The 27,738-nt window shown below is 39.1% G+C and overlaps 1 protein-coding gene across 1 annotated transcript; it reads right to left on the bottom strand.

Annotated features, from left to right (window-relative positions):
- Positions 1–140: 140 nt before the first annotated feature.
- On the bottom strand, positions 141–25,396 carry LOC109470671 (L-aminoadipate-semialdehyde dehydrogenase-phosphopantetheinyl transferase-like). Its single transcript, XM_019769698.1, has 6 exons — positions 25,353–25,396; positions 24,915–25,044; positions 24,173–24,398; positions 20,373–20,494; positions 3,347–3,433; positions 141–699 (listed from the first exon to the last, which is right to left on the bottom strand). Exons 1-6 carry the CDS (start codon positions 25,388–25,390, stop codon positions 559–561), a joined length of 744 nt encoding a protein of 247 aa, XP_019625257.1. The 5' UTR covers positions 25,391–25,396; the 3' UTR covers positions 141–558.
- Positions 25,397–27,738: the final 2,342 nt, after the last annotated feature.

Here is a 27,738-nt window from a genome sequence, read left to right as displayed (position 1 = left end):
TCAAATCTTGAATCTTTAGAACTTGAATCTGAAACTCTATAGCTGTTGACTTAGACAAGTAATGCAACATAGGCTTTTTTTCTGACACATGTATGCTATATACTAGTGCTATATAATAGTTTATAACGATAAAAGTAACCTACACAGATATTTAGGTGCACCCACAGTCAAAATTTACGTGCATAGCTCTAATATTGAGTGCACGTGCACCCAGTATTTCAAGAACACAGCAAGGATACCTTTCAACTGTAGAGATGACCCTTGCCTCTCAGAAGCACTAAACAACACATACAAATCTGTCCAGCCAGTTTCTTGACTATCTACGGTACATATAATATGCACCCAGTATTTTAAGCCCTGATATCTTTCAACTAAAGGTCTTTGTTACTCCAAATTACAACTTGCAAGACCTAACCTTGCGACCCTTGTCTCTAAGTGGTACTAAACAATGCATAAAAATCTCTCAGGCCAGTTTCTTCACTTATTATTTATCTACCTTATATACACAAAACAGCTCGACTGAAATAAGGTCTAATAAGATCAAGACCAATAAATACGTCATCTCTTTGCTAGCTGCGGCCTCTCCTTTTTGTTGCGGAAGCTTTCCCAGTAGGAGACATCCTCCGGAAGAAGGGGCTGCGCGGCGCCTGTCAGCTCCGCAAAGTTCAGGACTTGGAACGGCGGGGGTTCCGAGACGGCCTGCGGAAACAAGGCGCAGGTTTAACCAATAGAGTTACGGTTACATCCGTGAAGGTTAGATGTCCAGGTAATAAGATATGCCAATTTGAAAAAAACAGTTGCTCAAGCCACTGGATATGAGTTTGGAAGTGGTCAGACGTTGCAGGTTTAACCGTCTGAAACGTCTGACCGCTTCCAAAATCATATCCAGTTGCCTGTTTTCTTTTGTATCTTATTACTGGATATCTAACCTTCACCGATGTATGGCACAGGTTAATAAATAGAGAATAAAAAACGTCTGACCGTTTCCAAAATCATATCCAGTTGCCTGAGTAACTGTTTTTCCTTTGTATCTTATTTTACTGGATATCTAACCTTCACGGATGTATGGCGCAGGTTTAATAAATAGAGTTATGGCTACTTCTGGTCTGATCCGACACTCTTATACATTCCATAAATATTAAACTGCAGGTTAACTGAGGTTAGTACAGGCTAGTGGACGGGATTGTGGCTGTAAAGGTTAGACATCCAGGTAGTAAGATATGCCAAAAAACAGTTGCTCAAGCCACTGGATATGATTCTGGAAGTGGTCAGACGTTACAGGTTTAACCCTCTAAAACTTCTGTCTGACCGTTTCCAAAATCATATCCAGTTGCCTGAGTAACTGTTTTTCTTTTGTATCTTATTACTGGATATCCGATGTATGGCGCAGGTTTAATAAATAGAGTTATGGCTACTTCTGGTTTGACCCGACACTCTTATACATTCCATATTAAACTGCAGGTTAACTGAGTTTATTACAGGCAAGTGGCCAGGCTTGTGGCTGTGAAGGTTAGACATCCAGTTAATAAGATATGCCAAAAAAACAGTTACTCAAGCAAAGGGGTATGAGTTTGGAAACGGTCAGACGTTTCAGGTAGCATCCACTACCTTTCGTCAGTGACACTGGAGAGTTTAGACATCTAGGTAATAAGATATGCCTAAAAAACAAGTTACTCAAGCAACTGGATATGATTTTGGAAACGGTCAGACGTTGCAGGTAGCATCCACTACCTTTCGTCAGTGACACTGGCGAGTTTATGAAAAGCAGGTTTATGAGAATGAGAGTTATGGTTACTTCTGGTTCGACCCGGCACACTGTTATACGTTCCATATTAAACTGCACGGGTTATCTGAGGTTAGTACACTCTGGCTAGTGGCTGTGAAGGTAAGACATCCAGGTAATAAGATATGCCAAAAAAAACAGCTACTCAAGCAACTGGATGAGCTTGGAAACGGTCAGACGTTTCAGGTAGCTTCCACCCTTTCCTCAGTGCCATTGGAGAGTTTAGACATCTAGGTAATAAGATATGCCAAAAAAAAGCTACTCAAGCCACTGGATATGATTTTGGAAATGGTCAGACATTTCAGGTAGCATGCGCTACCTTTCGTCAGTGACACTGGAGAGTCTATGAAAAGCAGGTTTATGAGAACGAGAGTTATGGTTACTTCTGGTTTGACCCGACACACTGTTATACGTTCCATATTAAACTGTACGGGTTAACTAAGGCTTGTGGCTGTGAGGTCAGGGTTTGATTCCCACCCAGTGTTTCAAAACAATTGGCAGGATTATCTCGAGTTAGTCAGGAATATTAAGGGCTTGGCCTTCATTACTGTTTCATAATTACGTAGAAATGCAATGTGCAGTGCAAAATATCAAGACAATCAATCAAAGCTGTCTGGAGTTACTGTGTTGACAGTCAGACACACTACACTACCGAAAACATAAGTTACCTTCTTGGTAGCAATAAAGTTCACGAAGAACAGGCTTAGGAGGTACTCAATAAGTTCAAACAAAACATTGCATAAAACATGATCTTTTTAAGTCATATTTCATGAGTCCTGAAACAACAGATGTCAGCAGAATGTACTGCACCTGCACAAAACCCAGATTTTCAAAGTTTTGTTGGATGTTGGTCAATATTGCATCAGAATTTTCCCCCTTGCAGACAATACATTTTCTGACGCAACATTTGATATCGATAGACGGGATGTTAGCCCTAAATACGTAAACACAACCCCAAACAAAAATTTCTGCTGAAGTACTATGCAAAGATCTACATTACAGCTTTCGTGCAGGCACAGTATGCTCCACCAACATGCTGACTTTATTCTACTTCACCTGTGTGAGCCCCTGAATGGCTACAGCTGCACAGTGAGTGTCGTCGAGTGTGGACTCCTGGAATAGCCAGCCAGGTTGGTGACTCCCGTCGATGTGCACCTGTAGTTTGTATTGGCAATGAAACAGCTCATTTACAAGCCAGGTTCAGCACTGGGAGAACTAAGCTGGTAACAGCTGACCCACAAAAAGTTTGTTTTTCATTAATTAATTCATTAGTTTGTTGTATGATTTTGAAGCACTTTTACCAATATGTTCAACTTTATGAAGGTTAGACCAATATGTTGTAATTGAAGTTATTTTGTATCTTTGTTTCCTTGTTTGTTATTTATATAATAAGTATATTTTGTCAATGTGTGCCCTTGCAGTGATATGTTACACCCTGTGGGTAGATAAAATACAGATACAGAAAATAAAATGAAAGCATGCAATATGTAATACAGTGTAAGAAAATCCTTCATAAGAATGTGGTAGTACCTGTGTGTCCTGTACAGCCTCCCCCACCCCTACTGCTACAGTCTGCAGGTGGAAGTCTATTCTCTGCAACTCAAACCCAATGCCAACTCCCAGGGCCTTCACATAACTCTCCTTCAAACACTGCAGATAGAAACAAACAACAGAAGACACTTTTTTTAGGTGGAAGTCACTTCTCTTCGAATCCACAATTCTTACATGAAAGTCAACTCTGTCAATTCTTTGCAGCTCAAACCCGATGCCAACTCCCAGGGCCTTCACATAACTCTCCTTCAAACACTGCAGATAGAAACAAACAACAGAAGACAAGTTTTAATGACAATTATTATATATTATAATAAACACAATATAGCATAAAACATGATCTTTTTAAGTCATATTCTAAATGTGATAAGAGGTTTATAAGATAATTTACTATAAGATGTGTGTTAATTGTGTGCTTTATGTAGTACTACCTTTTTTATTGAGGCAATGAGGGAGATCTAGATGATTCAGGTCATTGCTAAATACTAGTACCGGTAGTATAAACAAACTAAGATCATACTGATTACATCATTTTTAAGCCCTGATAGATTAAAAACTGTATTACATGTAATAATGCTGGAGTCTTGTAACAAATCACACAACAAAACAAGTACAACAAAAGAATTCTTTGACATGGAAACTCACCAAAACATCAGATGCAAGTGAAAAGAACAGAGGGATAACTAGTAACAATATCCACATTATATTACTCACTAAAACATGTACACACAGTCAACTATATATACTGGGTGTACATACAACAATCCTAAAGCCCCATCGGAAGAAGAGTTGAGAAGTAGCCTATGGGCTGGTGTTAGCAGACAAAGGACAACTGGTGGAAAGGTGCGTTTTGCAGGTACTTAGTGTCATCCTTTGCAGGTTCTGATTTACACAAATGGGCTTGGGCGGAAACAGTGAAATTTATAGGCTCTGTAAACATGACAGTACACAGGACAGGTGTTAAAAACAATAGTGGCTACTGTTCTTTCACTCTCAGACCAAGACAGTGTATAGTCTATGGAGTAGAACACTTTTACTTTCTAAATTATGAAGTTCTTTGAGTTCAGGATGTCTCCTGAAAAGCTGTGGTCAAATTTAGGACTCCCTGGAAGTTGTATACTAGTTACACATCAAAATCTAGCACCATTCTTTTACTTTTGGATAAACACACTGTGAAGCAACCTAAATATACATACATGTATTACCTGTGAGTGTACTACTACTAGTATTTGTTTAGACCTCTTTATCTGTCATTTTTACATAATACCAGAGATTAAGTTTTCAAAGGGTATTTTTGTTGCCTTGTGTAGGTATAGGAATAGGTTGTACTATTGTTGAAGTCTTCAGATAGTTCTACTTGTGTAGTTAGGTAGACTACAGTAACTGTACACATGCATTTATGTTAATAGTAGCTGCTATGTAACATCTGTCAAGCATTGTACATTTTGACTCAACTAACAGTCACTTGATGTGGTTGTAGAGTTAGGCAGATTTGCAGCCAAACCTATGGAGTGAGAATTGAGACCTCAGGTGTGGTGCAAGGTGTTAAGTAGTCTCCACCAGACTCCTTTGTAGGCTGAATAAATAGTGAAAATCAGTATACAATCTGTCCTATAATATACCCGGCTAACTCCCCTGGCCAATTACATGTATATACACCTTTTTTAGGCCGATTTCGACTATCAATCTGATGAACAGTTTATTTAGAACTCATACATATAAACAGTATGTACAGTACACACTAACACCAGACTCACAGGCAACCTTACTGGATGCCTGGATTGCGCTGTGGTCAACACAAGATATCATCAAATAGAGCAACATGCTATCAAAAAATGGCATAATTAACACATCACTTAGTCTAGTTACTATTACAGACTATTATATCAGCCTGCAGAGGAGTCTGGTGGAGACAACATGTAGCCTCCATAGCACGCCAAAAACTGGGGGTCTTCAGGGTCTTTGGCATCTTTTATGTGCTATTTTCTGATTGCATATAGACAACATAGTCGTCCTGGTTGAATTACCCCCATTTTCAGAACTGGGCTAATCAGAAAACAGCCGAAGACCACCAAACTCCCAGTTCTATAAGCCTGCTACGGAGGCTAACAACATGTAGGTGCGAGGTGCGATTGTTTGGGTGTCTCCATGAGAGACAGTCGGTGTGTCTCGTGTGTCGCCCCAGGGCACGGCGTCAGGCGACAGTCGGGCTACTCTGGGCCGGCCTGAGGTCAGCCACAATACTCACACCTCAGGCTAGACTATAGGTGCCACCCAGTAACAGTTAGACTACATGTAACACTGTTACTGTGTGTTCATTGGGTAGTATATACATCATCATTATCATCATATGGAAGTATGTAATATTCCAAGCAACATTAGGTAAAACTATGAGAAGTATATCAATGAAACAAAAACATCAATCTTACTCTTAGCAATTACATGTACATTTTGTATATTTTTAATGTACCACCCAGTAACATTTAAACTATCACTTACTGTATGTTCATTGGGGTAGTATATAGACTAGGTACTGTATATGATATGTCAACAACTAGTGTGTAAAACTATGAAATGCATATCAATGAAAGAAGATATGAATTTTAACCTCAGTCACCCGCAATACTCACACCTCAGGCTAGACTACAGGTGCCACCCAGTAACAGTTAGACTAATGTATGTTCATAGTGTTACTGTATGTTCGTTGGGCATTATATAGACTAGGTACTGTATGTACAATAAAGGTTATTATTATCATAATATGTGTAAAACTATGAGGTCAACACAAGTCAGCCGCAATACTCATACCTCAGGCTATACTAACCTGGTACCACCCAGTAACAGTTAGACTATATGTATGTTAATAATTATTGTTACTGTATGTCATAAGGCATTATATAGACTATACTGCATATAATATGCAAAGAAACATAACTATGTAAAACTATGAGGACAGGTCAACACATTTTGCCTGCAATACTCACACCTCAGCTTATATATACATGTAGGTGCCACCTAGTAACAGTTAGACTACATGTAACACTGTTACTGTATGCTCATTGCGTAGTACACGGTATACAGGTTACTGGTATGATATTCCAATACACATTATGTGTTGGCCACAACACATTGTGTAAAACTATGAAAAGTATAATTTATGAAGCAAGAGGTTCATGGTGAGGCAGTTTAACCTCCTCAGAAGATATGGTACATCTTAAGAATAATCATAATTCTTCATCTTTGTAATTACATTAATATATCTATGTCAGCCTATATACAATGACAATGAAAACTTCATACTGTTAGCATAAAACTAGGTTCTACTTAATGGCCTAGATGATCAATACATTTTGATACTGCATTAAGGTAAAGTACAAAATGGGTCAAACAAAGGAACACAAACAAGACACAAAATGATAAAAAAACTTTGGGATGTTCAATGGTGTGTAAGACGTACTAGAACTATTACACTTACATGTTTGTATATAAGGCCACACCAATTTAATTTGTTGGTTCTCGGATTTTTTCAGAAAAAATATGAAGCGACAGGGCGAAAAAAAATAAAAATAAAAACAGGTCTAGGCATCCTATTATAGGCTTCAATGCTACAAAATGAGCCATGAAGTCAACACAAAAGGCTGGGTTAAAATTTAAACATTGAATTTTGAACTTTTAATCAAACCACTGCAATGATAGATGGGAAAACTGTAACAACTAGGAAGAAAAGGACTTTCCTCAACTGTTGGGGAGCAAAACATGAGCATTTTTCAGTTGATTCAGGACCAGAATCAATTTTTTTTTTCTGCAAATCAGAAAAAAACGAAGAGGCGAATCCGAGAACCAACAAATTAAATTGGTGTGGCCTAACAATAACATGCTTGGCCATTGTTTCCTATGCTCCCATCTCCAATAGACTCCAATATAATCATATCAATACTAATGATGATATGAATCCGTTCTGACATTACCAGGCACATGCCTTATTGATATCTGTGTCACTGTTACTTTGTGAAAATTTACAACCATAATGAATAAATGATTAACTATATAAAGGGTACAAAACGGTAGGTGGTAAAGGTTGAAAAAGAGGCCTGAACCTGTATGCCCATTTCAAGTACTAGTGAAATGTATTATTCACATCACTTGAAAACTTGGCGTATCGTTAAAATACACAAGAAGGATTTGAAAATGACGAGTGATCACAAATGACACAAAAGAGAGATAAGAGAAACTCTTGAAACATTGTACTTTGTCTTTCTAACAAATAACTTTCAGGAGCAACCATACTGGGTAATATATAAAAATCTTTCAAATTTGAATGACCCAGAGTTTGTTATATTTTGCAAGATTGTCTTTTGATTCCTGTCATTGTTTCATGCGTGAAAGTCTTTGGAGAGCAGACAAAATTGGCAAGGCAGTGATGAAGATATGAAAAGTCAATTTTGAGTTTCAGCACACAAGTTTAGGACAAAGAAAATGTTTTGACTTTTACAGTTTTAGAGTGTTCACCAAGCTTGATATTATCTAAATAAAAAAGACCCACCAAATCTGACACAGTTTAGTTGTTTTTGCTTTGTTTCATGCTTCTATGTGTCAGTGATCAAAGAAAGTACGTCCTCTTTCAGAACTTTTTAAATTATGATCCAAAACATATGGTGGGTACACTGCCTAGTAAATAATAATGACTTCAACCAGATCATATTTTGAAAAAAACAAAGCAACTGAGGTAAACAGAATGTCTGTGCCTAGCACATGTTAGACCAAGGATAAGATTTACACAAATTACAGAGCTACAACTGTTATTCTTTCACACTACTACACTGTACATAATACATAATCTTCCACTGCATTGCGTGGAAAAGTGTGCAGGCTTATATCATGTTACCCATGAAACAGCTTTTAACCAGGTGAGGCATAGATATGACATATCTTGTATCAGACCCATCCAATTCTGCAATTGTCCGGGTAATTTGGTTTGGGAGCCGAAAGCCCGGGGGTATGGAGCCAACCTCATCCCCTCAATTACACAATGTCGGTAATTAGGACTAATTAGGGCTGATTTAATTCAATTTCATCTGCTGCGGCAACGGTGGTACAACAAATATGGCACTTTCATCAGTTTTAACAAACTCTGTGTGCATGACAGCACTCTTTACTAATAAATGCTGTATGATAAAAGATGCACAAATATTATTGTGTACGAATTCTGTTAAGAATGTTATGAACGGTTGATGCTTAGAACTGTGTTCATTCACCGATTTTATCTCCTGAGAGCCCCGAGGCAAAAGGAAAAGGCAGATTGGTGGAAAATCAAGACAAAATTTACCGTCCATTCATGAAATTCCTGAGTACACACTACACAGAAGGCTGTAGCTACACTATATAAACTAGCTGGACACAGGTAGGATTTTAGGTTTTAGTTTTTTTTGTTTGACAGCATTGAGGGATCATGCTCTATCCCACATTATAACACCATCACAGGACAAGGACTTTTACAGCTAGGAGTTTTTAGGGAGAACAATGCGGGGTTTGCTATCAGTGTCTCCATCAGCGCAGCATGCGGAGGGCGGGTTGGGAGGCTCGTGGTCGCGTCTGGCCGTGGCGCCACCCGACGTTGAAACTGTTATCTTGCGACAATGTGGCCGGCGGAGCCGCGGTGCCCACAAAGCGGAAGTGACTGACATCTGCCAAGGACAGGGATTTAACCTGGCAGCTGTCTTTCAGCAAGGAGACACGCAAGAGCCATTCTTTGCTTTTTTTTTTTTTGTTTTGTTTTTTTGTAAAGGCCATTCAAATGTCCCTGTGTGGATCCCTTTGGAAACAGCAATTTTTAGGACTTTTCACAACTTTCAGCAAGTAGACACGCAAGAGCCATTCTTTGCTTTGTTTTGTTGTTTTTTTTGCAAAGGCCATTCAAATGTAATTGTGTGGATGACATTCCATGGAAACAGCAATCTCGTGCATGAGTGAAAAATGAAATTTTCACAAAAAATTTTCAGGACTTTTCACAACTTTCAGCAAGTAGACACGCAAGAGCCATTTTTTGCTTTTTTGCTTTTATTTGTTTTTTGTTTTGTAAAACCATTCAAATGTAATTGTGTGGATGAAGTCCTTGACAGAAATGGCAATTTTGTGCAGGAGTGAAAAAGAATTTTTGTGTATTTGAAAGGACTTTACAACTTTCAAGGTAACCGTTGTAGACAATTGTTATAGACGTCCTACTTTTTTTTCTGAAGTCCATTCAAACGTAATTGTGTGGATGACATCTTCTGGAAAAAGCAATCTCGTGCACGAGTGAAAAATAAAATTTTTACAAAAACTTGAAAATATGAAGAGGTCCCCGGTTTGATTCCTTAGTATCAAAGGTCTGAATATAGATAGTGTACCAAGGTACAGGTGTGACAGGCCAATACACACCCCTGGCCAAAATGTACCAGGGGGTATATTCTGGCCAGGGGTGTAGTCTGGCCTGTTACACCTGTATGTAACATACACCTACTTGCATTTGGACAACAGATGATGCTTATCATGTCATACTTATGAATAATATCACCTGCACTGCATGGTTTTAAGCTTTTTTAACAGGTTTGGAATCTCTCATTACGTATTATATCTGTATCAATATAGCCGGTATAACCACCCTTCAGCGTAACACACCAGCTTCGCAGGCACGCGGCGCGGCGGCAGCTAGCTATATCACACCGAACGACTTGTTACACTCAATCTTTGCACATTTGATTGCAGGAGTTGTTTAAAGCTTTCTAGTGATGATGCCCCAACTGTGTTTGGTAGCATACGAGTTTTTGAACACCTCAATTCTTGGTTGATAACTCTGATATTTGAAGGCATGACTGTTTCTTGTTCTTTTCTGGGCTGGGCTATCTATATACCCTTCGGCAATTCATACCTAATCCATGCAGTAGGCCTATAACTGCATGTTCCATTACAAAACTCTCTTTCTTGAAATATTGGTTCCCTTTCAATGGCACTGGACTGGAGGTAAAGGGATTTTGATCTTCGAATGTTTAATAGTATGTTCAATCAAGAGATGATGCCTGTAGCGTGTTGCATTACAAAAATCTCCATCTTGAAATATCAGTTCTCTTTCGATTGCACTGGACTGGAAGGCAAAAGGATTTCAAACGTTTAATTTTAGTTTCGATTAAGAGATGTCTGATGCAGGGCTGTAGAGTGTTCCATTACAAAACTTACGATGTTGAAATATCGGTTCTCTTTCGATTGCACTGGACTGGAAGGTAAAAGGATTTCGAACGTTTAACTGTATTTTCGATTAAGAGATGAAGTTTTATTCATGATGGCAAAGCACCCTAACATCCCTAAGCCTGTTAATTGTTCTTTTCCACGCACACACATCTTCCAGACAGTCCATTGTCCCAAATGCTGAAAAACATGGAGACATTCAAAACTACGGAAACTCGCACATCACGTAACTATTATCAACTGTCAGTATCTTTTGAGTGAACAATTGCAGATACATATTACAGTATGTACTCCCCCCCCCCAAAAAAAAAATCTGTACACCCTTTAAACCTTAGATATGATATTATGAATACATAATCTAACATCTTTCAACATGTTTATCTTAAATAACAATTTAAGTCATTTATTGCAGTCAGTCATTGCAAGTTCACATCTGAAGGCTAATTGCAAGATAACATACAGTAGGTATGTAAAGACTTAATTCAAATGTCTATCTGTTGTTTCTAGTTCTAAACATACATTTACTTTCATTAAGAAAGCAAAAACTATTCCAGTTACAGTTTAATTCTCACTATATAATTTGCCAACTCAGACGAACTTTCCTGCTGACAAAAAAAGTATTAAAGGTTATCTGTTATTAAAACCCTAGGTGTGCACTGATGCCATATCGATGAATACCAAATGTTATCTCACAGAGATATCATCACCACATCTGCCACTTTGTTGTCAGGTCGGTGTTAAGTACACGGCGTACTTTCACCTGGGATTAACTCCTGGATTACGATGGATAAAGGGAGGATCAGGTGAGGCTGACAGGACGTCTACACACCTGTCAGAACCCTTTCTACCTGTTGTTGGTCCATGATGGAGCAGATTGTTATCGGTAATCCCCCGACCCTCACATGAGCAGCCTGGGATCACGGAGAGACGATTATCGGAGAGGGGAATTGTAGGGATGGATTAGAGCTGTGGAGCCATGGCACTGCAGTCTGAGTCAAGGTTCTCACAAGCATTTAATGTCAAAATGTGCGTATCTTTGACAATATACCAGCTCTCACGCATTCTTATGTAATGTATTTTGTATCATGTATATATAAAAATATGTGAATTATTATACTTTTGATGATGTAAGCTGTATCTTTGTGACATAGTTTGTCTGAGCCTTACTCTTCCCTCATGACCTCAATGAAAAATGGCCTGCAGGCCAGTTTGAGCTTCTCAGGAATAAAGATTCTGAATTGCTCAAACAAACTGTGTGCTACATGTACATTCATTTTGTTACATGTGTTTTTTGTAATACTACTGTACAATATATGACTGTATTGATCCATTACAGATTTGTCATAACTTCAACCATACATGTATAATCTGTGCATTGTTACATTTGATTGACCCTGACCTTTTCCCTCGTGACCTTGTTGAAAATTGGTCAGCAGGCTGATTTGACTGTTTCATAAATAAAGACTCAAACAAACAAACAAGCTACAATGTAATGTCGAAAGACATACACAGAGATACACAGCAGAACAGATATTCAAGCAACTGGATAGATTCTGAATTTTGGGTCACAGATATTCATTATACTGAAAACTTAAGTCATCCACAATCATACTGGTAGTATTATATTCTTCACAGTTCATTCACTACACATCAAAACAGTCTGACTTCTGATTCATGGTACCCACCCAGTAGTGGTTCTAAGGTTGTAACTTGGCTCATCTGTCAGGACGAATAAGGCTTCAGCATGAAACAAATCAATTAAAGTCTCGTTAACCGATGACCTCATATTCACCGGATCATAATCACCCATTTGTGTCCCCCCATGTGGCAAACCTTTACGAGTTGTTAGTCTTTGTAACGAACACGCTTTTGGCATTTGTAGCGAACATGCTTTTGCCTGACCAAATTTCTAATTGACAATAATTAAGTGACTTCTGTTGGCAACGTTTCTTAATATCGACTACGATACTACGTGAAAATTTTGGACTGAAATAAACCTGTCACACCTGACTTTTGCACAAATCATCTAACTGCAATCGTTCTTTCAAGCTATCGTTCGTTCAATCACTATTATCAATGAGAGTGCCCCTAATAGTAGTACAGTACTTGGTGGCAACAAGTTCCACTCTACAATATTTTTGGTAAAAATGAGTTTAATACCTCAAATGGTTGATAACTGACTCACCGTAACTGTTACTTGAATGCACGACTATTTCTTGTTTCTTTCTGAGCCGGTATTACAGATACTTGGTAATTGGTACGTCCACTAGTTTATTAGTTATTTGTACATATGTATAAGTCTGGACATATTTCTTCTGTCTTCCAGTGACACAGACTGTAGGCATGGTAGGTTTGTTTTCATTTCAGAGACACCAGCACCCATTTTGTAGTTGTTCATACAGATTGTTATGGAAAAAACATGATGAAACAACTCTCAGCTGCCAATTTGCAACGTCAGCTGCCAAAGACGATACGAATCTTCACCTGAATCAAATTCTTAAGAATAACAAAGGCCCATCTGCCAGCAAATTTTGCCTTGATGCCCAAATGTTGACCAACTCCATAATCAGTGAAATAAACGAGGCATGTAATTATTGTTTGGTGGGAAGACAGAAGTCGTCATATCGGTGTCAACACGCAAGGCTCACACCTGGCAGGGGTATACCTGTGCTTTTTATCCCAATGAAATTTCTGGGACCGGCAATACAAAAACTTAAATATTCTGGCTGATACTGACACTTACTGACATTTCATAGCACGGTTTTGTCATCATTTCTTACTTGTTGAAGCATTTGAAATAGCCCCAAAACAAGGTTACGTGAGGAGTCCCAATAAATAAGCCAGAACCCACCTACAATACGAAACAAGTAACCATTTTCCATAAGGGACAAAAATATTTACAGCAATAGTCTAAGAAGAGTTGCATGCAGAATAAAAGCTGCATGAAATACAAATTGTTACACAGTATCTCTAGACTACTGTTTCTGCTTACTATATACATGTAGTATATAAGTATAAATATTTAACCTTTTCTTTACTTCTACATCATTGAGTACACACTGAAATGGTACTAAGTTATTACTAACTGTACATTATCCTAGAGCGAAATGTATAGAACCGGATATCCCATATCTTAACTGTGGTCTATGTCTAATCCCTTGTCGCACCAACTGCCCATTTGAACTGCCTGTGAACTCAATCAGAAAGCAATCAATATATTTAACACCACCCAATAGACTTAGCTTGATCCCAATGTACACAGAAATGCTTTTTATGTAATCCTCCATATCCCACCGTATACCGATTTATGCATAGATGAAAATTCATGCAGACAATGATGGTAGTGATATCGTGACGTCCTCTCCAGCATTTGTGAAGTCGGACAATGCATGTTTCTTACAGTAATTTTGACTGAAAAATGCAGAATATCCTTAATAATCCTCCATATCTCACCGTATACTGATTTATACGCAGATGAAAATTCATACAGACAATGATGGTAGCGATATCGTGACGCGCTCTCCAGCATTTGCGAAATCAGACAATGCATGTTTGGTACAGTAATTTTGACTGCAAAATACAAAATATCCTTAATAATCCTCCATATCCCACCGTATACCAATTTATGCATCGCTGAAAATTCATGCAGACAATGATGGTAGCGATATCGTGACGTCCTCTGAAGCATTTGCAAAATCGGACAATGCATGTTTCCTAACAGTAATTTTGACTGCAAAATACAGAATATCTTTAATAATCCTGCATATCCCACCATTATATTTGTTATACGTAGTAGATGAAAATTCATACAGACAATGATGGTAGCGATATCGTGACGTCCTCTGAAGCATTTGTGAAATCAGACAATGCATGTTTCTTAACAGTAATTTTGACTGAAAAATACAAAATATCTTTAATAATCCTCCATATCCCACCGTATACCGATTTATGCATAGATGAAAATTCATACAGACAATGATGGTAGAGATATCGTGACGTCCTCTCAAGCATTTGTGAAATCAGACCATGCATGTTTCTTACAGTAATTTTGACTGAAAAATACAGAATATCTTTAATAATCCTCCATATCCCACCATATACTTTATATACATAGATGAAAATTCATATAGACAATGGTGATACTAGTGATATTGTGATGTTGTCTCAAGCATTAAGTGAAATCAGACCATGCATGTTTCTTACAGTAATTTTATCTACAAAACGCAGAATATCCCTTTCCTCTAATATGCAGAAGATCCTTTTAAGTTAATAATCCACCATTTTCCACCATATATTTTTATATATACATACTTTATATAGATGGTGGTATACGTAGTGATTTCGTGATGTTGTCTCAAGTATTTGTGAAATCGGACCATGCACATTTGTCACAGTAATTTTGACAGCAAAACGCAGAATATCCCTCTCCTATAGTCCTTAAGGCTGAAAGGACAGGAAATCCAGTAACTGCCCTTAAGGACAGGTAAACGTACAGCACCTGCCCTTAAGGCTCCACCCCCCATATTTACTGTCAAAGGTAGACAGCCGGCTACAACAGATCAAAGAGACAGACGAGCCACAACTGGTCATTTTAGCGCCATTTACATATCGTACCCCGGTCGACTGGTTTGTCTACTACTAGTACACTAGAGAGGACCAACAAATATAATATAAAATGTAACAGACAAAGCTTAATTTATAATGTGGGCAACTTTTTCACCGAATCATTCAGTCAACACTGGGCAGCTTAAATTCAGGTACCTCTTATGAGATTTCGCATCGTTAAACAGATATGTCAAAAATTTGATAAACTCTGTCAGTGCTTTGTAAACACATGAGGAAGGATCGCGTTTCGGCAGTGTTTTCAGTAAACACAGTTTTACAAGAGTTAGGATTGGAGAGTATGGTTCAGGTTGGGTGAGCGCATCTTGTAGGAAGTGTTCCTTTGTGTAACAGTGACCCTGGCACACAAAGGTATCCACAAAACCAGGTTAAATCCCAGGCACACAAACAATAGGAAAGGGAAAGGTGTTCATACCTTGGGGCACCTGGGGGACGGTGGCGTATAACACACCTGCCTTCTCAGGTATGCTGTCAGGTAATTACCTGTTTTGTTGAGCTTAAGACATAGTCTGGTCCCTGTCACTGTTGGAACTGACACTACACAGATTGGTACCATTGTACGAGTACAAGCACACAACTACATAGCCTCAGATTTGTCACATTACATGCATAGCCAGGCAGGAAGAAAGTAAGCTCTATCCCTTCTCATTCTCTACAATATAGCTTCAAGCTTTCTAGACTCTACCTACAAGTACAGAGTATAGAATATTGGACAACAGCAACTTTCGATTGCCTCCACTCTCAGAACATAGCAACCACGGAACACGGCGACCACGGAACAATAGAAAACTATGGGAATCCGCCAAAGAACAAAGGAATTCACCGGAGGAGTTCAAGTGGAAGGGAATCCATTCTGCAAGGTGGGCCACTGCCATTGTTGTAAAGTTTGTATTTTCAGCTGTTCTTGTATTGTTCAGACAGCATATGTGTTGCTCTGATGACCTTCTAGTATGTATGTGGGTGGGATAGATGTCTGTCTGACTGTTCCAACTTGCCAGATGTTGTGCGTCTGAGAGTATGTACCACTAATTAACATCATTATTATGTTTAGCAATACATAGTTCTATTATCATATTAGGAGCTTAAGTGTAACAGACCAATAACACACATAGAAGATGTTATGACCTACCATGCTCCATGTAACTATAATGGTACAAGTTGTATCTTCAACAATTTGAGCCACTTATAATATTTTATCAAACATCATAATTGTATATGTTGTATATACATATACTTTATGATGTGCAACTGATATGAAGGTTTAAGATAATTTTGATATAGATCAATTAAACCAGACTATCTAAAATTATGTACCTTCTACAAATGTTAGTAATATGGGATCCATGCTAACATACCTCTTTTAGTGAGTGAAATAATGTTTTGAGTTTAGCTTGCATATAAAATGTGTTGAGGAACCAGTCAGATGTCTGGTCACTCAGAAGTTGCAGCCTGTATATTCAGTTTACTAATAGTTACTTTCGCAGGGGATTATTTTCGGTATTCTCGGCTTTCACTGTATTTCCAATTGTTTGAAACAGTCCACGGTACAGTAGTAATGCATACTTACGGGTCCCAAATTTGCATTGAAGAGGTCATCTAAAAAACAAAACCACCGCACAAGTTTCAAGATTCACGGTACCACAGATCTACATTTAGAACTGTAACATATGATGAGGAGTTTTTTCTACCGCAAAGTTTCCAGACTCAGGGTAGCACAGATCTGTAAGTGTGACGTGTGAGGAGTGACTGCAGCAGACAGGTTTGACAGACAGGTGTCAAGTGACCTTAACCTTGTCTCTAGAGCTCCCTCTCTATCCACACAAGCTGCTGCCTAAACAACTTAAAGTGGTTTCCTCCTAATCACAACATCCACAACACTACACGAGTCTTCACTTCATCCGTAACCATTATGAAAACATAACTTACGCTAGCACAGACAGTAGTCAAGGAAAATCTATCAACAGTTGTAAAATGTGCATCTAATGCTGTACAGTCTTGCATTACTGGGAATAATTCTAATGATAAGAAGTCTTCAGCTCACATTTTCTCTTCAGCCGTAACCATTATGAAAATATTAGTTATGCTAGCACAGACAATAGCTGAGGAAAATCTACCAATGGTCATAAATGCACATCTAATACCAGTGGTAGAAAAACTTTTTTTAGAATACTGCAATGTTGCAGAATGTCCAAATTTTGTTCTGCAATTTGGAAATACTTTATGCAACTTCAAAGTCCCATGGCATATACAAAATTGCATGTTGGCAAATATTTCACAAAATTACTTGTTGTGAATGTATACATGTATCATAGTATCATAGTAAACACGAAAGCTCTTAAACGTCATTGAACCCCTTGCCTGATTTTTTCAGTCTGCGAAATTGCAGGTTGCTTAATGTCTCTGCAGAATGCAGACTGCAGATAACAGTACTTCTAGCACTGAATACTGTTGAGTTTCGTGAGTCTGGGAAGGATTTCTGTGCAGTACTAGACAGGCACTGGCCAAAGATGCTTCAGTGGTGAGACAGACCTGGACTAACGCTCCGGAACAAACAATGGGAGAATCCCTGACCCTGTCAACCCCAGCGTACCTGACCTGGCAGGGAAACGTAGCTCGGATTTAGTTGTTAGATAGTGGCAGGCACAGCTTCTTCAGCATAAGAGTATATAGCCTCCGTAGCAGGCTTATAGAACTGGGGGGTTTGGTGGTCTTCGGCTGTTTTCTGATAAGCCCAGTTCAAAAAAACGGGGGTAATTCAACCAGGCCGGCTATGTTGTCTATATGCATTCAGAAAATAGCACATAAAAGCTCCCAAAGACCCTGAAGACCTGTCGGGAAACGTAGCTCGGATTTAGTTGTTAGATAGTGACTGGCACGGCTCTCTTCCTCAGCATAAGGGTATATGTAATGTATGTTGCTACATTCAGAAAATACTACACTGTCCAAATCAATGTATTTGATATCATTGCCTTATATACTGTATAGCTGCTAGTAATGCTTGGGGCACATTTCCAAACTGGGAACCGGTCAGGCTGCTTGCGTGAATAAAGAACAAACTATTCATATCGAATATATACACTGTATATATATATATGAGTACTATCAAATATTACACTGTATATATTTGATAGTACTCATGGTTTTTCAACATTTTGTGTTTGTTGTCTTTTTACTCACTTGTATGTCCTGGAAACTGCCTGGCTGGGCCCTGGGCTGGGAATTGTGACCTAAGCGTAAGATTCATACATGTACATGCATAGTGGGTTGATAGCATAAACCAAAACTGTGTATGGACAGAATTGGCTGTTGAAGCTGGGTCTTTCAGTCTGTGAAAAGTGAGCAATCTTTTTTTATCGAGACTCAGATAATCACAAAAAGAGCCTCTAATACGATAATAATGAGAAAGGTGAGGACCCCATGTGGTGAAAATCACAGTCGTTCCCGCCGATAGGATGAGCATTAAAACCATTTTACACACAAAGTGGCAGAGTGGCTAGGTGAGCAGACACAAGATCGAGAGGTCATGGGTTCAATTCTTGACTGGTCGTTGTGTCTTTTGGAAAATGCACTTTACATGACTTTCCTCACTCCACCTAGGTGTAAAATGGGTACCTGACTTATTGGGGACGAGGTAAAAAGTGGTGAAATAAGCACGTCGGCAGAACGTACTGCACCTGCGCGAAACCCATAATGTATTGTACATAGCACTTCGGCAGAATGTCTCATATAAGGTTGTATTCGCTCATATAAGGTCAGCATTTCGATAGCAGTTACCAAATGTTGTGTCGGAAAAGATATCTTCTGCAACAGTCAAAATTTTAATGCAACGTTGACCAAAAATCCAACGAAAAACGCAAAAATGCAGGGTTCTGCGCAGGCGCAGTACGTTCTGCCGACGTGCTGGTGAAATACTGCCCTAGACACAGTACATCAACAAACCACAGCCCCTATGTATGGCATCAAAAAGGCTATCTTAACCTTTTTACTCATTTCTGACTGGTTTTTAAAAAAGAAAACAATGATCTTATCTCAAAAGATTTAAACATGGAGGATAATAGGGATGATTGAACATTAAATGGATCATCATGACAGATTTGCAAGACAAGATTACATCATTCATACCAAATTTTACAGAGATCATTATATGAAACATTGGTTATGTTTCACTCACAGTGTTCTATAATATCCTTATCTAGTTAACAAATCAGACATAATGTTTAAAGCGTCTACCTGTTATAGTAAGGAGATTGATCTATTTTGTAAACATACAGCACCAGTAAATCAACCTCGGCTGCCACTGTTGCATGTTCCTGTGGTTAGATCACAACTGACTCCGTAGCGTGACTGTCGGATTACACACCCTGCCGGATAATCCACCGTCAACACTAAACTGTAAAACGATACTTTCCCAGCACAGATTTATAGATTAGTCCAGGATAATACACTCCTACATGACGACGGCAATATACCGTCGACGGGAAAATCTTTGTAACGGAGACAGGTGTTTGTGTGTATATATGACAGCCTGGCATACCTGCTTTACAGGAGAAAACCCCAAGGGTTCACCTGTTTTCATACTCTCATCTCTCATCTCCTCTATCCCTTAGTCTTTTAAAGCAATCGACCGTTGGGGCATCAGAGATGATGTGACAACCAGTTTTCTCCTCCCTTCTCGGTTTTCTGTTCATCTTAACCTTTCACTTAGTACTTAGTAGTGTCATGCTGGTCTATTTTCTGATATTATCATTCCTGAAAATAATTTCATCAGGTTGGCAGAACAGAGGAGTTTTCTTTCACACAAAAAGGAGTGTCTCTCACCTGTTTGTGTATATGTATAGAGCTTCAACAGTGATTTATTATTTTCTATATCCTGTATAATCATACACAGTTCTACAATGTGCAAAGGTTCTGCACTGCAAGTACTGCACACCTCAAAAAACTCAACATCCCTCTGTCTAAATATGCAGGCTATACAATATACATGCCGGTAATAGAGTGCTTGTCTTGTAGACAGTAGATTGTGGGTTTAAAGTATACAATACTTTTTTTTTGTAGATGTATGTTGCTGATTTCAGCAATGACACAGAAATACATATATCTCTCTTACCCTGCAACTGCTTACCTGTAGATTGTAGGACCTGAAAACAGGCATCAACAGAAAGTAGAAGTTACGGGAGAGCTAGAGAGACCTTACCCAGTGTCTGTAGAAGAGTTTGAGTTGTTCCCACTCTGAGCTCGGAGTCTTAATCGTGGTCCACTCGTGGTCGGTAAACTGTCGCCTCATTGTGCGAAAGAACTCGGGGACATCACCTCGATCTGGGGCAAATTAAATAACACATGAAATACAAGAGTTTGCACAAGAAAACTGTTACTCAAGCAACTGGATAGATTTTAAAAACTGTCAGATGTATCAAGTAGCATTCACTACTTTTCGTCGGTGACTGGAAACATCTTTAAACGTCTAATGACATTTGCAAGCTAGGTTATACTAAAACAAAGTAAAAGTCATGTTACTCATTTTGTCAGGCATATTGTTTCCTTTTACTTCAAACAGGAACAAATTCATAATAAATACATCATATAATTTCATATCGGATTTTTATTTTCCCATGTAATGCAAATAATCATAAGATCATAACTGGGCAACAACAGAATTCATCATTTACTAGTATTGACTCTTTACAGTGCATTTGTTAATAAATAAAAAAGGGTTTCAAAACTGTGCCCAGATTTTTATTTTTCCATATAAGGCAAACAATCATAAAGTCATAACTGGGCAACAACAAAATGTAATTTTTATTAACCTATTGACTCTTTACAGTACATTTGTTAATAATAACTGAAAAGAGGTCTGAACACTGTGCCCAAAGGCAATGAAATATGCAAACTAGCACATTGTGCCAGCCTGAGCCATTCCACAGTTCACTGCACAACAATGGATCGGGTGAGTGCATGGGGGCTAAAGGCGACATATGATGACCCTAATTGGTTGTAATGAGTTTGCGATTACACTCACTTGACTCCCTGTTTTTAAAGACAAGCATGAAATATTAATTGGCCAGACTGGAGTGGTATGTTTGTCTTGCTAAATAGTTGCAAGTAAGTGACTGTGATGTCACAATTTTTTAGTGAAGTCTGGGAGGGAATAGACTTTTTTTGTGTGTTTGAAAGTTGACAATAGGTAAAAAGAGTTTGCAAAATATATTTGTTTCTTGTGTTAAATCCGAAAATAATACATTAACTTTTGTATTACAAACATGATGGGCTAAATTGTATATCTAAGGTGATGTATACTATACGACCAAATCACATACTAGTATTATGTTCCTTTAAGTGCTAACATCAAAAGGTATCTGAATTATTCTGTAGTTTGGATGTTGACTCTAACAACATGCTAATAAAATCTTGTACATATTTCATAACTTCCAAGTGATTAATATGCAGAAGCATATTAATAATTGTCAATAATTGACTTGTAAATACAAAAGCTGAAATCAGCATTAAAGCTATAATTGTTTATGCCACATTTTCATCAGCTTTCCCTTCAAAACTACATTGTACCTAACTACACACTTCTGGTAAGGTTCAACAAAGAGTGCCAAGAAATTAATTTGGCTTATCATAATTACTGATTAGTATCTAACCTTTTCAATTATAATCATACTGTGTATTGTAGTGTGCTGGCAACAGTTTATAGTATAGCTACACTTCTTGGGTGTCTAATTTTTCACTCTCAATTATACTTGAAGGGCGGCACTGAGGTTTAGCTAGACTGGCGTCGCCAATGTTAACTGTCCTTCACTGGTCACATATAAAGGCTGCATTCCTGTATGATGCTATCTGTTACTGAGTCTAGTCTGTTAGAATGGAGATGTCACTCCCATTATCAGGTGTAGTCTTGCAGAAGGTATAACAAATCTCTTGAGAACTACATATTAGAAGTTCAGTAGAAGTTCAACAGCAGTGCAGCCATATGCATAGTCTACCAGACTAACTACACTGGCTAGATATATGTAGGAGAATATTTGCCGGGGGAGTTTGGCCACCTTGTAGGTTTGACTAGGCCGCGGAGGGAAAGAAACTACCTCCCCGTGGCCTGACTCCCTTGGCCCATTTATTCTCTTTTTTGCCGAATTCTACGATCCGTATTCCTGTAGAAAGGCCTGGTGGAGGCTACCATATGCAGGGCTTGTAGTACTTTTTTTTTCTGCATACGTCGATGAAGGTTAGACATTCCAGGTAAATAAGATATGCCAAAAAGCAGTTACTCAAGCAACTGGATATGATTTTGGAAACGGTCAGACGTTTCAGCTAGTATCCACTACCTTTTGTCAGTGACTGAGAGACCAGAGGAGAAATGCAGGTTTATAAGCTGAACCAGGTAACATTGAAAATTACCTGCACCAGACAAAATTTAGCTGCACTCTCTGCAAAATTCAGAACTGAAGAAATATTGGATCAAACTAAAAAACTGTTTACAAGGCATAAGCCATTATTCCCATGACCACCCCAGATGGTACAAGTGGATGGATAAAGTAAGTAAGCCATTACTAGTATTTCTATGTGTATGTTATTACATGAATATATAGGTAGTACTCTCAGAGATATGTTCAAATTGGTCCCAAGTTCAAATCCTACCATGCCAAAGATCTTGAGCCCTTGGGAAAGGCACTTAACACAAATTTCCTCACTTTACTCAGGTGAAAATGAGTATCTCTGTTGTCTGTGCGTTTGTCTGCGTTGGTGGCGGCATAAAAATAAGTTGAAAAAACTTGAGTGTGCCGTCGCAATATCTTGTGATAAATATTCAAATAGAAAAAAAAAACTAACCTGATATCAGTAACTTTTTCCCCAGTGAATAAGGAAACATGTACCTTAATGAAAGGATGGACACAGCATTGGGTCATACATGCCACACATACCTCATTAGTAACCCCCAGAGTTGACGCCGGGGTTACCGCTAGTTTAATGGGGAAATTCTGGTCTCTGGTGAGCGCAAAAATGTTCTTGTAAATGCGATTTTTCCATGATTCTGACTTGGACGGTACGCAGGTGTACTAAGTTAATGGCCTTGTCAATTTGCTAATGGCATCCGTAGTTGGAGTTAATGCGGTAAGAACAGAGTTGATGGCAGAGACCAACATTCAAGGGCAAATTAGGCCGATGAATCAGCGTAATATGCCGCAGAAATATCGCTACACTGACCGAACATGACGTTTATTGGACATTGTCCATGGACGCTTGGGGGAAGTGCAGCATCTCAAAATCCTATCCTGTTAATGTGGATGGATGGGCGTCGTAAGGGCTTAACATTCTCTCATCACTCAAACTTTGACAAGTGGAGATCAAGGCCACTACTTATCTAGCCCCCAAACTTTGAGTTACCCAACTTTGTTTCCATCCATGGATTCTTTTAACTGTTTACTAGTATTCATGTTTCTGTCATCATTGAAGACTACAGATTACTTTGCCAAATTGTTGAGGTACGGGTCCAGACCTATACCTAAATTCTGTACCTAAACTCTGTTGTTACAGTTAAGTACACAGCCCTAGATACATCCAAAAATAATTTCATCAGGTTGGAAATAGTAGATCATAGGATATTGGAGTTTTCTTTTACACAACCAGTAATGTCTCACCTGCTTACATTTTGATGCCTATATCATATGTCCTACCCAATGTTCTCAGAGCTTCAGACTAGAGTACTGCTTCTTGCCGCTACTGGTATATGTAACTATTACTGTATTAGGAGGGGAGAGAAGCAGTACTCCAGTCAGAAGCTCTGAGAAAGATGTCATATGCATCCAAACATAACCAGCTGAGAGACACTACTGGTTGTATCACAATTTAAAAGAAAACTCCCAATATACTAAGCCTTAATACACTGGACATTCCAGGTACAGGTCCTGTGCCTTAACTCTGTGCTTGCACTTATATCTAGCTGATGCTAAGTCTAGATACACAACTCTAGGTACAAATTACTAGTATACTCACTTGGATAGTCTATCTTCATGACATCCACACCCACAGTGTGTTCCTGCTCTGCTGCCAGCACGGCGTAGTCTCCTGAGTGGGACACGTTGAAACTGAACAGGGCATGATCAGCGCCAACTGTGTTAGTTAGGTACGGTTTGCCCTTCTCTGTTCTACCCAACTGGATATCCTTCCACGGCAGGCCCAACTGGTCACTCACTGCTTTTCTAATCAGGAAACGGCCAGCCTGTAGGTTGAATAAAAGATTTGTCAGAAGTTAGATAACTGTACTTTTAAATGCATCTCCCTTGAAACGACTGAGACAGTTTCTGCATTTATAGTAGATAAGATTTAGGAACTCGAAAGGTAACAAGGCATAATGTTTACCTCGCACATGGTCTAGCCTAACACTTCTTACTTGTACTTGTAACACACTACTGCTCTATTTATTCTTACTGAAATACATCCATATACATTAGTATCCTGCAACTTGCTACATTAGCTACATTGTGTAATTCAACACCAAAGGATGTCTGCTGAATTACTAGTTATCACAGTGACAGCTGTCTGGTCCGGAACAGTCTTTTGTTAGGAAAAAAAAGAAACTGAGCAAAACAAAAGCAAATGTTTTCCTTCTGCAATGGTAGGCATAAGTAGCCTGGTTACCAAACCTATTTGCAGAGAGGTCGAAACAGATTTGGCAGCTAAAATAGGTTTGGTAACTAGGCTAAAACATAAAAACTCCCTGTGAGTTCCATCCTACCATAGCATACTTGGCGTCCTTAGCGAAGACAAACTTGTTGATCCTGTCCTTTTCCTCCTGCTGCACGCATCGTGCTGCCAGTAGCCACTCCTCCCTGCTAGGCTGCCACAGTCCTGTCTTCACTGCCCACCTTTTGGAAATCCAAAACAATCTTTTACAACTAGCATAACCAGACTGAGAATTGGTACACATTGCTTAGAAATTGAGAAAACATACCAGCCAAAAATAGAATGTGTCCCACCTGCAAAGACAACATTGAAGATGAATATCATTTGCTCATGATATGTCCTTCTTATAGTAAAGAAAGGAAAAGACTAATGATCTCTTGTAACAACAAGATAACATTTCTTAAAACAAGTGGAGAAATAATTTCTGTTATTTGCCATATATTGTAATTACCTGTTGCTATCACTGTGCAATAAACTTTGGCTGACTGACCTGATCCCAGACATCAGGAGGCCTGCTGATACCTTCATGTGGTGTCACAGATAGTGCTCTTTGTATGTTTTTGTCCTATGAAGACACGAGTCAAACAACATGTTACTAGTAAGGCCTAAAAAATATAATGTGTTAACAATTAATAATTTCATACTTATATATTTTCTACTATATAGTACTGGCCCTCCAGACTGTTCACATTTTAAGAGCATATGCTCCCAAAACTAAGTCGTACACCTAGAAATCTTTCATAGCTCCCATCAAAACCTGCATGCACTATAACAACCCCTAGGCCGTCCTATAATAACCCCTAGGCCGTCAAAAAGTTAATCTGGGATAATTAGGTAACGTTACACTTACAGACACTTGATAAACACTGGAAGCCACGAAATGTTTAGTTTTCAAACTACTTAACTTGGTAGACTAGAGCCGATAGTCCAAACGACACGCCGCCTTCTTAGGAAATGCATAGCCTGGTTTCTGCAAAACTTGTTGAATTTTCTTAGCACGATCTTGGTATGGGACGTCCCAGGACAACAACTGGGCATCCTTGGGTAGATCAGAATCTCTTCTTTTTTTGGTCAGAACGTGCATTTTTACAACACTTATACGGTCCCTGATTAGGAACTAGATGACAATCTATGCGAATGGCCTTTCAAAGGGACCTAATATTTGATTTAGAGCAAGAAAAACGAAAGTTTTGTGCCTACCCGGAAAATATCGTCTGAAAATCCGCCATCTTGGTCACCACGACCTCTGACCCGAAATGCTGAACGTTGATTGGTTGGCTTCTGTCGTCCCGAAATGGCGGGAATACTTCAATGTTTGAGCAAGTTTCATTTTGATGTACAAATTTACTCATGAATAGAGCGTCTTATGGACAGAAAAACAAAAGAGTCTCTGCGTAACAACCAGTCAGAATTTATCAGGTAGATTGGACACAAGATTCATGATCACTTTGACTATAATTTGGAACTTTTATTCGTTTGCCAAGTTGTGAATTTCAGCATTGCCCACTTTATTCTTATGTCGTCTGTAGATATTTCAGATGACCAAAACCACGTTTTGACGGTATAGTTTAATTACAAACACAAGCCAGCAGGAACTACAATTTCTAGCCTAAAAGACTTATAATTTATATATATATATTTATGGCTTCCTATAATGATAGAGCTCGTATGATGAAAACCAAAGCATCGTTTGTTTGCTAGAGTCACTCACTGGTCGAAAGCAACAACCATAGCAGTGCATTTTTAGTGCATTTGGACTTGGGTGTTACTCGTTATCCTGTACATCCCGTCTGTCTTCTAATTGCGTGCATCTTCTGGCTTTGAAAACGGTCTTAAAAGTCTCAAGGAATACACAACAAAGTCTACTAAAAATTTATGACCCGGTCTGTCCCGACATGGATTAAGGTTATAACAGGCAGGTCCCCTGAACGTAAAGTAAGGATGCGAATCCACGCTTGTGTTTTCGTCGGTTAAACTCTGTCAACCGTATCATTGCGTGGCTTTCCTTCTGTTGCGGTAATAAAAGACACAGGTCGTTCATTTGTTGTGTGTTTTTCTCCTTGTTTTCCAGCGGAGCGTGTCGTGCAATGCCTGCAGGCTGCCTGGTGAGAGTGTGTCTGGAAGTAAACCACACGCTCCCTGGCCAATGTCACCCGAAAGTGGATCGGATCCAGTTTTATATCATTTGCCTTTGTCGCCGTGCGTGGTGGGGAAGAAGTCCACACGCCCCGCAGGCTGAACAGTGTAGAACTTTTCCCGCAACACACACGGACGGGTCCCGCCGACTTCAAGTCCCAGGAATGAACTCTCAACAGTGCGGGTCCTGCTAGTACACCTAACTCGGCCGCCCAAGCCCTGTCAGGACTACGCGCGAGAGCTCGCACCGGTAAGTCAGCTGACTTATTTATCCATCCCACCAATCAGGCAATAAGTTCTTCCCGCTCTCAGACGCTCAAGAGTTTATCGAGGGGCCATTAGGTCCAGGATGCGCAGTGGTGCCAGCCAGTCTTGGCGGCTAAATTCCCAAGGCACCGCTTGCGAAGCACTTAAACACCCGAAAGCTCCGGCTAGAAGGGGCCTTGTTCTGTGGATTGTAGCCAGGAAGGGAAACATATTGGCCAGACTTACACAGTACTAACTTGTTGATGCGTTCAAACGGTTAGAGTTGCAGCCACTTTAAAAGTGAGAAGCCAGTTCAACCTACAATGTCATTACATACACGTACTTTGCTGTGGCGTAGCTACAGCTTGCGCTGTAATAGGCACAGAAAAACGTTTTCTTCAAGCACGTCAGTCATTTAGTTTGATTGACACCCAAAAGGTATATTTTAAGCGGTCAGGAAAACGCAATTAAGCAAAAAGCTAAGTTGTGGTGCC

Source organism: Branchiostoma belcheri, unplaced genomic scaffold (assembly GCF_001625305.1).
Source record: "Branchiostoma belcheri isolate BF01 breed outbred unplaced genomic scaffold, Haploidv18h27 scaffold23, whole genome shotgun sequence".
Taxonomy (NCBI): domain Eukaryota; kingdom Metazoa; phylum Chordata; class Leptocardii; order Amphioxiformes; family Branchiostomatidae; genus Branchiostoma; species Branchiostoma belcheri.
Note: the sequence above shows the minus strand (reverse complement) of the source record. Positions and strands in the feature narration are given on the sequence as shown.